Raw genomic sequence first — 11157 nt, 5'->3', positions numbered from 1 at the left:
ATCATCATCATCATCATCATCATCATCATCATCATCATCATCATCATCATCATTATTATTATCGTCATCATCATTATATCCGACAAAAGTCAGCGTATAAGTTCTTTTTTCTGTTGTGGTAATGGACTTTGCGTTTTTTGGGGACTCAGGTCACCACCAAGTTGTCTTTGTCTACATTCTAGATCTACTCAATGCTTCCAAACATGGAAGGGGTAGCCGAACAAGAAACTTTCTCAGAATTCAAAGACCTTCGGTTGCCCTACACCAAGTCAGTCAAGTGAGTGTGCCGTTCTGAAAATAAATCTTAGTGTCTTGAAACTTCGATTAGTATGGGGTGAACACAACTTGCAGTAACTTCACAGGTCGTCGAGTTGTGAACTCAGTACAGACAAAATTATTGTTTATTCAACATTATTCTAACCTAGGCCAGTTTGCACGTTGGAGTCGTGCTTCTAAGGCGCTACAAACTTAAAGATAAAAACAAAATTAGCAGTATTGCCTGTCAGGGCATCGGAGTCGCCACCGCTGTGGATCCATAATTTGATCTAAAATAGGAAAGGGCAGTTAGAGAAAGGGACAGAGATGTACATTTGATCTAATATATATAATAATAATATATACATATATGCATTATAATATATATATATATTTTGGAGGGTTTGCGGAATTGGAAGTGGGGGAAGGGTGGAAGGTACGGGAGAGGGATGAGGAGAGACGGATGAATGCTGGGAGAGATGAGGTATACAGTCGAACCTGTGTAAGACGGAATCGCAAGGGAGCCATTAAAAGAATTCAGTCTAAGACATTTTCCGTCCTAGACATGAGAAATTAGTGAGAGATGGGAGGGGGGGGGGATGTGTGTGTGTGTGTGTGTGTGTGTGTGTGTGTGGGGGTCAAAGGCCCAGCCAGTGGACCAAGGATCGCTTGTCCGATCGGCAAGCAGTGGTCAAAACTTCACACCTCTCAATTGCTATCCTATCTGATAATGACATGCGTCAGTCTTACTTATCCAATTTACCACCAGTGCTTGCCTTTCATGGGACCATTGTTTGACCTATTAAAAACAGAAAGGTTTGAAAATCTCCTTTGCTTCCCACCGGTGTAACAAGCACAGTCAACCAATGCCCCCCCTCGCTGCCATGTAACAACGATTCGAGGAACTCTTTTCTCAATGGCCGTACGATCAGGGCGGCAGGCATTGGTCAATCTAATTTCCCACCTCTGACTTCTGGCTACACAGAAAGGTTTGCGTAGTGGCTCGGTACTCGAGCACTCCAACGGGCAGTCGTGAGATTTTACATCCACACCACCCTGACCATCTGCATCTCTCAGGGCCCATATAGATAGGGTAACATCAAGGAGGTTATACAGTTAGGTCCTTGGGTAACGTCTACCCCCAAATTGCACCCCTTTTCCCCTTCATCGCCCAGCGGCATGGTCATGGCGTTAAGTTTAGAACCGGCGGAACCAAACTTGCGAGTTTTGTTTCAAATCAGGGCTGAGCAGGCAAATCATTTTCCATCTTAGACAGGTGAAACCTAGGCTTTCTCACAATTGGAAGAGAGCGGATTTTTCTTTCTGTTTCCGTGTGGGATAGGTTTCCGTTTTATGCAGGTTATTAAAGAGGAATATCAAGGGGGGAACGGGGAGATTCCCTTAAGACAGGTTTCCGTTTTATACAGGTTTCCGTTTCAGGCAGGTTCGACTATATATATATATATATATATATATATATATATATATATTATTATTATATATATATTATTATATGTATATATGTATGTGATATTAGCCCGAAATACGGTCGCTCAAAGCACACAGACGGTTCAAAATTGTCCAGGGGTTGGAAAAAATGTTGGTTTCTTCGATTTCATTATTTTGTCGAGTGCCCGATTTCACCACGCTCCTACACAATTACATCGTAACTCTAATTCTTTTAAACCCTTTTCCAGGTACCCAATTGCTTATAACACAGCTGAACATACGGCCGAGAGTGCCCTTAATTCTCTGTTGACCATACACAACTTTACTGCCTTCAACCGCAGCCATCAAGGATTTCGCCAGGAGTTTTTGAAAATGTAAGAACAACTTAGGTTTCAGTAATGTCTCCCCTCCCCCCCTTTCTCTCTCTCGCTCTCTTTCTCTCCCACTCGCTCTCTCTCTCTCTCTCTCACCCTCTCTCTCCCGCTCTCTCTCAGCCAAAGTCTCTTTCTCCTCTCCATTCTCCCTCACCCACCCCGTCTCTCCCGATTTCACTCTCTCTACCACGCTATGTTACTATCTATCCATCTCCTTTCTCTCTCACTCCCTATTGTTCTCTACAACTCCTCCTCTTCCACCCCGCCCCCAGTGTCTCCATATCCCTAAACGTCTTCTCCATTCTCATCCCCACCCCACCCAAACTTTCATTCTCTTTCTAGCTTTCATTTTTTTTTTCTCACCATCCTCTCTTTTTATCCAGTACCTCTGTTCCCACTCTTTCTCTCTTCCGTTATCCTTCACTAGCTGGGTACCCGTTCGATGAACGGACTCAAAAGAATCGATCGTCAAGTCATTGCATGGAACCAGTGCTCACTGGTTGTGAACGGAAGCCTCACTCGTTTACAAAGGCGTCTCAAAAGACGGACGTTCCCAAGATTAGATCTGAAAGAAAGTAATGAAAAACTGATAGTTAAACTACAGTGACTTTAGAATCCTTAATATAACCGTGCACCTTTTAAATTCTGAACCACTGTTCATTTTTTCAAATTCGAAACTTCAATTTTTTCCGAAGTTTTAGGCGACCAAAGTGACGAACGTTCACAAATATAATACTATCCTTCATTCCATTCCCCCTCCGTCCCTCCTCATCCTCTTTCCATTTCCCTCAACTGTAAATAAACACAGCAACGGCAGTGGCAGTTTCTCCCTCACAGCTTTCACCAGTACTTCCACGACAACTTTGTACACCCTGGATGACCATTCCCTCGTGGAAATTGCACCTCTCGTTGAAACACGGGTAAAAGTTAGTTTGGAACCCTAGTTCTCATATCGTCATTTACAAAGACGCAAGGCGACCAAAATGTGACCCTGTGAAGAGTGGAGGGAAGAATTCCTTCTGACTACAAAGTTCCTTGAAGTGGAAGTAGGACCTCGAGCAGCATAGATATTTAGGATTCTGTCATTTTGCAGCTGAATTAAAGTTCATTTTGTTTGCCTGTTTCTTTAATGCACCACTTTGAAGCACTCTAGTAAGCGTGAATAGTGTGTAAATACCCCCCCCCCCCCCACACACACATAAAAACCACACCTTCACACACACATAAAAACACCCCCTCACACACACACGCACGCGCGCTCTTGGTACAATTTAAAAGTCAAATCTAAAAACACAGCTAGGCAGGGTAAGGCATTCTCAAAATAAAGTCAGTATGGTAAGCAGAATTACGCTTTTCTCTGACATTCATTGACCTAAATAATGTTTTCGATATGCTGTTAAACTGTTTTCGTTGTTTTGGCCGATTACTACCTGATGAAATAAATTTACCTGTTCATCTGGTCCAAAAGTGATCGGGTGTTACAAAAACTGGTCCAAAAGGAATGCATCCGAGTGGAGCCCCTGGTTATGTGTAACAGGCCAAATAAGTTTGGAATGTAGGCCCAAGTTTACTTTCACGAAATGTTACTACGAGTATTTTCACCACATGACCCTTGATAAATCGAAGACCAAATCGATGGCAAAACCAGTGTCTGTGGTATAGGGGTTAAGCCTTTGCTATCACACACTGGAGACCAGAGTTCGATTTCTGTATAGGGAGAATTTTTGTCGAGTATCCCCGTCTTTCTCCTGGGATGTTGTATCCCTCTCAGTTCGAGTAGGCCCTGAAAGTCAGTCAGGCTCGGAAGCCCAGCTCGTAAATTATCTAAATTTGTTGTCGATCGGGGCGTGAAAAACACTTATATGTATATAACATATCGATGACAAAAACCTTTCTCAAACTTTTGGACCTCCTTGAAGAGTCAGTCTACCTTACCACATGTCTTGATCTCCCCTCTTCTCTGTCCAGGTTCACTGAGTGGCAAGATGGAGACGCGAACAAGAAGTTTACAGTCCGCACCCCACTGCTACAAGCCATCTCACAGAAGCCAGCATAAGAGCAAGCGAAGCGGAGAAAAGGTCCCTGTCCATGAGTTCAACTCCTGAAACTGGCTTGTTTTTGTCGCCTTCGTGTAAGCATAGATTGTGCGTTTTTTCAGTATGTGTTAAAGACCGGAATACACTTTTTAAAAACAGATCTTTAAATAAAAAATTATTTTCTTTCAAAATATTGTCAGTCTCGCCGTTTCCCACCATATTAATTCCCTCCCCTCCCCCCTTTTTTGTTGAAAAGCAGTCTACTGCCAAAGAACAAACGAATAAAACAACAAACGATACCAAAAAAACCCCAAAACTACCAGAGACTGTTTGGAACCATGGGAAGAGACAGAAATAGAAGAAATAAAACTCAGGGAGAGGAACGATTCGCTTTTGCAGATTCTAATTTCTAAATGACTTTGCTACTAATTTAGGTAAACATCGAATGGCTGGTTACGATTTGATCAAAACCCATGGTTCTCGTTATGCTCGTGAAATTTACATGATCCGAGCAACTTCAGACGCTCCCGAGGCGAAGAACGGAGACGCCACTCTGCTGTAAGCTGACAAAACACCTTTCTTCATTTTAGGCGCCTTTAAAAAATATTCTAAATCAAAAGCCTGATCAGTTACCCTAATTATGTGAAAAAAATATGAAAGTGAAACTGTGACTCGTTTTCGAAAGATTAACTTTAACATTTCGTAAGAACACCTTCTTATGGTTACGCTGAAAAAAGCCTCTTTATCTCAATACTGCTGTTAATTTTCTTTTTATGGTGCTTTTGTAAGCTTACGGCGGAGCTGTGAAAAGTTGAGAGTGCCTCACATCCCAGCCGAGTAGTACAGCACCATACGTCCCCTGGTCCCACTTCAATAGACATTCCGGGGCGAAGATCGGCTTGATTAGCCATCTCCCTACACCCCCCCTCCCCCAAAACCCCGACAAAAAACAAAAGTTAAAATCATGTGATGTGAAATCAAGATCATTTTCGCCTGCAAAGGGTGAACATCGGCCCACAAGGGAACTTTTGTTCTACTAACTGGATTTAGCCCTCAGAACGGTTTCTTTTCTCGTTCGCTCCTTGGGCCTTTAAAAGCTTGGTTGGTATCATGATACAGTGTAGTTTACTGAGCGGATGACCCAGGTTCGAATCCCAGCGGGGCGGTCTGAACTTGACTTGTTTTGGAGAGTATGAAGATTCTCCAACTCTCTGGCGCGGTCCTATCAGAGATTACCAATAAATTCGGAGGCCACGCCTCTCAACCAACTATAAAGTGTTGAAAATGGTGTATAATTAACGTATAAAAAAGCCAAATCGCCCTCCTGCTTGCGACAATTGTTGATTACCGTTGGAATAAACTGACAAGAAGGTGTGTTAAAGGACCGGATGCACACCGTTTGAAGACTCCAGTGGAAAAACCAGATCAGATAAGTCACATTTTAGGAAAGTGGAGAAAGTGGTCATTCGAAATTTCAAAAGGCAGTATTTCGTGGTGAATAAACCATTTATTTTACTCTACGTGGGCTGGGTTAACCATGGGATTATCGTGGGGGGGGATTTTTAAAGAAAGCAGTAAAGGAGGCAAAAACACCACACTCTTTTAGAATATTGTGACTTATCTGTATGTCCTCATTATATAATTACAAAACATCACATCACGAGTTATATAGAGCACTGACGATTTACAAAGAGGTGAATAGTAAGCCCTGCAGTAGACTTAGTCTCTCCGTTATCAAGCGATAAACTAATAACACAGAGTGTGACAGAGCCTGTACTTCATGTTTGATTAATAGTATTACGTGATTATGGTTTGCTTTTATCGATACCTACATTGTTAATCAATTTGACAGGTCCTTGTGCTGTATCATACTCGGGAAACCCAAACCTGCTTTGAGCAATAGCGCTAAAGAAACTGTGTCATTCAGAAGAGAAGGGAATATCTTTTGTGTACGCTGTCTCTGGGCCACTCACTAATAGGAACAATTTAGAAGCGACAAATGCAGTTTACTGGGACACTTAAATCAACATAAATTTTTTGATTATCTTACTTACTCTCGTTGGAAACAAATTGAAGGCAAACAGAACTGGTAGACCCAAAGTAACGTATTTGGAAAAACCTGAACTAGCGAATGACGGGGAAACACACCAGGATAACTTTTTTAGAGAGCATTCCAGGGGGAGAAATGAATCTATAGGGAACCATGATCGCCGATGTCTGTTTCAGACCTAGCACGTTATGATGATGAAGCGTTAACAATTTGTGTACTCCTGTTTACAAGACAGGGCAGTCTCGGAGCTTGACGTGCCCAGTAGGGCTGTATCAAAGTCTCAACTAAAACTACGAAGGCGGAAATGTTCTCTCTTTTTAAAAGTAATTGAAGACTTCCGTGGAATTAATAGATGAGCCACAATTTTAGAAGAGAATGATTTTTAAAAAAAATCTTCTTTGTTGCATTTTCTTAAAAAATCGAAATTTCTTCTCTGCAACTGATCCCACGGATAACCCAACTATAGCGCGTCAAAAATACGGGGCGCAACTTATCCTCACATATATCAAATGTTGAATCAATGTCACCCATACTTTGCAGAGCAGTTTGTATCAATTTGTCTTAACTTAATCATATTGTTCCAAAATCATTGAGACTAGATGAAAAAAGCTTTTCTTTATAAATTTATATAAAATACTACAAATCTTCCGTCAAGCTAAAAATGAGATTGTTCACAGCACTTCCTGCTTCGCACACACATTTTTGTATATTTTATCCGTATGGCCTACGTCTCAGCTCACCAATGACACTTTTTAGTGGCAAAACGTTAACAAAAAATTAATTTTAAAGTGGAGAAATGTTTGCACTAAATTGTACTGAAAATTTGAGTTCAATAAGCATAGTGTCGCGATTAGAAAAAAAGACGGACTTGTTTTTACAAGCGATATTGTCGCAGCTGTAAACTTTTTAAAAATTTGTAGAAACCACCCACTTGGATGTTTTATTAGTATTTATTAAGAGATTTTCTAGAAAAAAGCTAACGTGTTTCTTTTTTTGAAATATTGATCAGTTAAGACAAATTGATACAAGTCATTGTGCAAAAGCTGGAGAGTCTATGTTTGATAGTTTAGGAAATATTTGACTTGAGCGCATTATAGAAGTCCAGTGCTATTTAAGGTAAAAGAAATGCCATTCTCACCATGATATACGGACTTTCAAACTTTGCAATTCCATTTTCTCTGCACTCTTAAAATGTGGCTTGTCATTAGTTTTTTTGTGGTTTTTTTGTATTTATTTGGTGTTGTTGTTGTTGTTGTTTTTTTGGGGGGTGGTTTGTTAGCTTGGTCCTACTATCATGTTTGCGCTTGAGGTGCTAATTCGTACTTTATGAAATGTGAGAAAATACAACATTTTGCGCGTGACAAGTTATTGAGCTTTCGTTGTGCTGCTGGAAAAAGGGCAAATCTTCCCTATTTCATACAGATAGAATCATTTTTATAATAATGAACTATAGGTTAGATGCTTTGTATTCAAATTAGAACACACTCTGTAAAGTCTCATAACATATTAAAAGAAGTTCTACTTAATCTTAACAAGGCCAAGTGTTTTCTTAGTAGTTGAGTTCTGACAGTATTTTATTTCCAACAACAACATCAACATTCATTATACAACTAATAATAAATGACATTTGTCTAGCGCATACCAAAGCTCAACGGCAAAGTCTATGCGCTTTACTGTCTATATTATTATTAATACCCCAGCAGACCCTAAATTATTCCGAAAATTTGTTGGCTTCCTGATTTAGCGCTCAAACACTAACACTAACAAACTGACATGATCTTTCGCTGTCAATAGCCGGGTACCCATTCCCACCTGGGTGAAGTGAGGAAATTTTGTGTACAGTGTCTTTCCCATGGACACAACGTCGGGTTGCTGATGGGACTCAAACCCACTACCTTGCGATTTCGAGTCAAACAGCCTAACTACTAAACCAACGACGTCATAAACCACAAGTCAAAGCTCACTGTGGACACCCCTTGGGTTTGGGCCCGGTGTAAGCTTTGCACACCGCAGTCAAGAGGTCATCGGCAGCATCCTTGTAGAAGACTCCGTTGATGATAACCCAAGGAACCCACTGCACATGGTGGGCTACGGTCCTCTCCGCCATCTGGTGCTCGAGTTGGTTCCCAATGTCACTGGTCACACACGACCCGATCTCTTCCACGGGCATATTGTGGAGTTTTCCGCACTTCTCCAGAACCGGTTTCCAATCAGATGATGGGTAGGAAAAGTTTTCCTCAAAGCAGTGAATGAACTTGTAGTGATCCTCGAACTTTGGCTTGTAGTGGATCGCGCAAGTTTCCACTAGGTTTCCCCAACATTCTCCAGGGCCATGCTGACAAGTGAAGACCCACCTTTTCTTGGACTTGTCATAAGATTCTTGAGCGTTGCCGTAAGGAACAAAGTTGAAGTCCATGTAGGTGCCCTTCTCTCCGAGCACGTCAACCGCTTTGGACAGAACGTCTGTAATGAATTGCTGACAGCCGCCGCACTGGCATTCGTAGTACAGGGTCACGTTCACCGGTGGCGCAGTTTCCAAGATGGCGGCTTCCGTCAGGTCGGCCACGGCTGTATCCTCATTCTTGCAGAGGGATGCAGCGTCCGCGGCTGTTGCCATGGCAACAAGGGCGAGAAGAATCGTGTACTTCATACTTATGGAACTGAAATGATAAAACAGAATATATGTGTTATCCAACTCTGTGGAAAATCTGATCTTGACCGTTTTCAGATGTTCAATCATTGATTACAAGGCAATGACTACATAATTTATAGATGAAAACAAAAACAAAAAACAAACAAACAAAACTGGAAAAAACGAAGAAAACACAAAATTTAAGAATGTCCTGGTAACAACAGAAACTCGAGGAGTGTGTCGGCGGATCAATTTCTTTGCTGTCGAGTTGAATTTACTATAATCTTTCTTGGGTAAAAATGTTTGAATGTTACCGGGGCCACTCATAAACAGAGGCATAAACGTTATCACCCCCCGCCCCTCCCCCAAAGAATAGGAAAAAACCCCGCTACAAGGTCTTTTTTTTATTTAAAAAAAGCCAATTATCCTTTTTTATGTTGGTGTTTTGAACCCTAATTGAAGCGCCAAAGCATTATTTTTATAGCATGTCCTACTTTTTAGGCTATTTAGCCTCAAAAGACGAAATCTTATACTCAATAAAAAGGGCTGCCTTTTTATTTATATTATATATATTTTTTTTAAATTTAATTTTTTTTGGGGGGGAGGGGGGTTACCAGTTTAAGTTGAGTGCCCAAAAATAAATCAACCAATGTTAGACAGGATAAAGTATAAGTTAAAATACCTATACTTCGACTCGGGAGTCACTTGAACGTTTTCTCAATAGTTTTCTTTTTTCTCCTTCTGGATTGGTGAGGAGAGTTTTCGTAACTTATTTTTTTAAAGTACATGTTGTGTTTCCTTTTCAACTCATCGAGGTACGCGTTGTGGTTATTCGACAACGCTTGAAGATGTCCTGTTTTGTTATGTTTTTGTTTTTGATTATTGTGGTTGTTTTGTTGTTATTGGTTTATTTGTTTGTTTGTTTTTTTGTGGTGGGTTCTGTTTTGATTGTTTGTTTTTTCTGGTGGATTAAACGATTGTAGCATTACTTAATTATTCATACAGATGCTTCAATTTTGCGTTCTTTTTCTGAAACTCATAAAGACAGACAACAATAAATGCAGAACATTGTAATGAAGTAAACATATTCGTGTTCTTATTCATGTATTGTTATTCTGTGTATGATTGTACCAACAGTGCTGCAGCATATTGCCTTTGGTCTTCAGCTGATAAGAAACAATAATATTATTATGCGTCCGCTGCGATGTAAAAGAGTTAACGTATCGACTTCGACATCAACCTTCATCTCGAGGAGATTCAGAACGTCCTCTACTGTTCACGTATGCCCTTCTGGCGTCTGTGGCATAGTGGCTGTGCGCTTCACTTTCGCATGCTAGAGACCTGAGTTTGATTCCCGATTGGAGAGAGTTTTTATCGAGTATCTCGGTCATCTTGCTTGGATGATGTATTCCTCTCGGTCTAGATCGACCCTGACAGGCAGGGTTGAAGCCCGTCTTCTAAATCTAAATTAAATCAATAGGGGACGTAAAAAATCTTCTTAACGAAACTTCAGTGAATAATATGGATCTTTCTACCTGTTGCATTATAATAAAGCTACAATATTGGCCAGCAGAGACACGGCTCCTTTGGTAGACTAGTCATTAGTAACCTGAGCCCGACAGTGCGAACAATGTGAAAGCGTAGTTTTTTAAAATCTTGGTAAGAGCTCTACTGCACTTGCAACACAAACAGATAAAAAAAATAACTACAGGAGATCAAACGTGTGAAATAAGTGCAGGTTAAATCTTTGTTTTCATAGGAGTTTTACAGCACCTGCAGCACAAGTAAGCCATACAAGTGCCCGGGATTAGAGGTGTTCCCAGGGAGTAACATACACATTAAAGAAGTAGGAGGCGAAAATAATCTGAGGACGATAGATGTTTCAGCGTGTTTGAGTTTTCTTGTTACGGTAAGGATACTCACAGTGTAGAAGCCCTGCTCGTGCTGCTGCTGGTCTGTCTCAAAGCTTGGTTCAAAATGAAGTGACGAGGAATTGTGGAGTAGCATTTAAATACTATGTGTGTCTTTAGTTTATTATCACCCTACGACCCACGCAGGCACGAGGCGACAATGACAAGGTGTAGGCAGGCCACTTTCGTTTATCTTTTGCACTTACGCACATGTGACTGATAGATCGTGTCCAAAAAACAACAACACCAAAAACATAACAAAACAAAAAAAACCTTAGGTGGACAATAGTAGTTGCATTCTCCGTGTGTGAAAACACTGCTGGTAATAACAATAAAAAAGATAATAATAATGATAGTAATAATAATAATAAAAACAATAATAGGCTAATAATAATAATAAAATTATAATAATAATAATAATAATGATAATAATAATAATAAAAATAATTAA

At 40.5% G+C, this 11157-nt stretch overlaps 2 protein-coding genes across 2 annotated transcripts in view; one reads left to right on the top strand and one right to left on the bottom strand.

The window, feature by feature from the left end:
• Positions 1–4742, top strand: part of LOC106011446 (putative methyltransferase DDB_G0268948) — a gene marked incomplete at its 5' end in the record, with an annotated part of 8099 nt that extends 3357 nt beyond the window's left edge. The window contains 3 exon segments of the mRNA XM_013081157.1: positions 183–277; positions 1953–2078; positions 4047–4742. Coding sequence (XP_012936611.1) covers positions 183–277; positions 1953–2078; positions 4047–4134 — 309 coding nt within the window.
• A 2966-nt stretch (positions 4743–7708) lies between these two features.
• LOC101863576 (gamma-interferon-inducible lysosomal thiol reductase) lies at positions 7709–10864 on the bottom strand. The gene is made up of 2 exons (XM_005095970.3): positions 10720–10864; positions 7709–8824 (listed from the first exon to the last, which is right to left on the bottom strand). Exon 2 carries the CDS (start codon positions 8812–8814, stop codon positions 8125–8127), a length of 690 nt encoding a protein of 229 aa, XP_005096027.1. The 5' UTR covers positions 8815–8824; positions 10720–10864; the 3' UTR covers positions 7709–8124.
• Between the last annotated feature and the right edge of the window lie 293 nt (positions 10865–11157).

Source organism: Aplysia californica, unplaced genomic scaffold (genome assembly GCF_000002075.1).
Source record: "Aplysia californica isolate F4 #8 unplaced genomic scaffold, AplCal3.0 scaffold00118, whole genome shotgun sequence".
NCBI classification, from domain to species: Eukaryota; Metazoa; Mollusca; class Gastropoda; order Aplysiida; family Aplysiidae; genus Aplysia; species Aplysia californica.
Note: the sequence above shows the minus strand (reverse complement) of the source record. Positions and strands in the feature narration are given on the sequence as shown.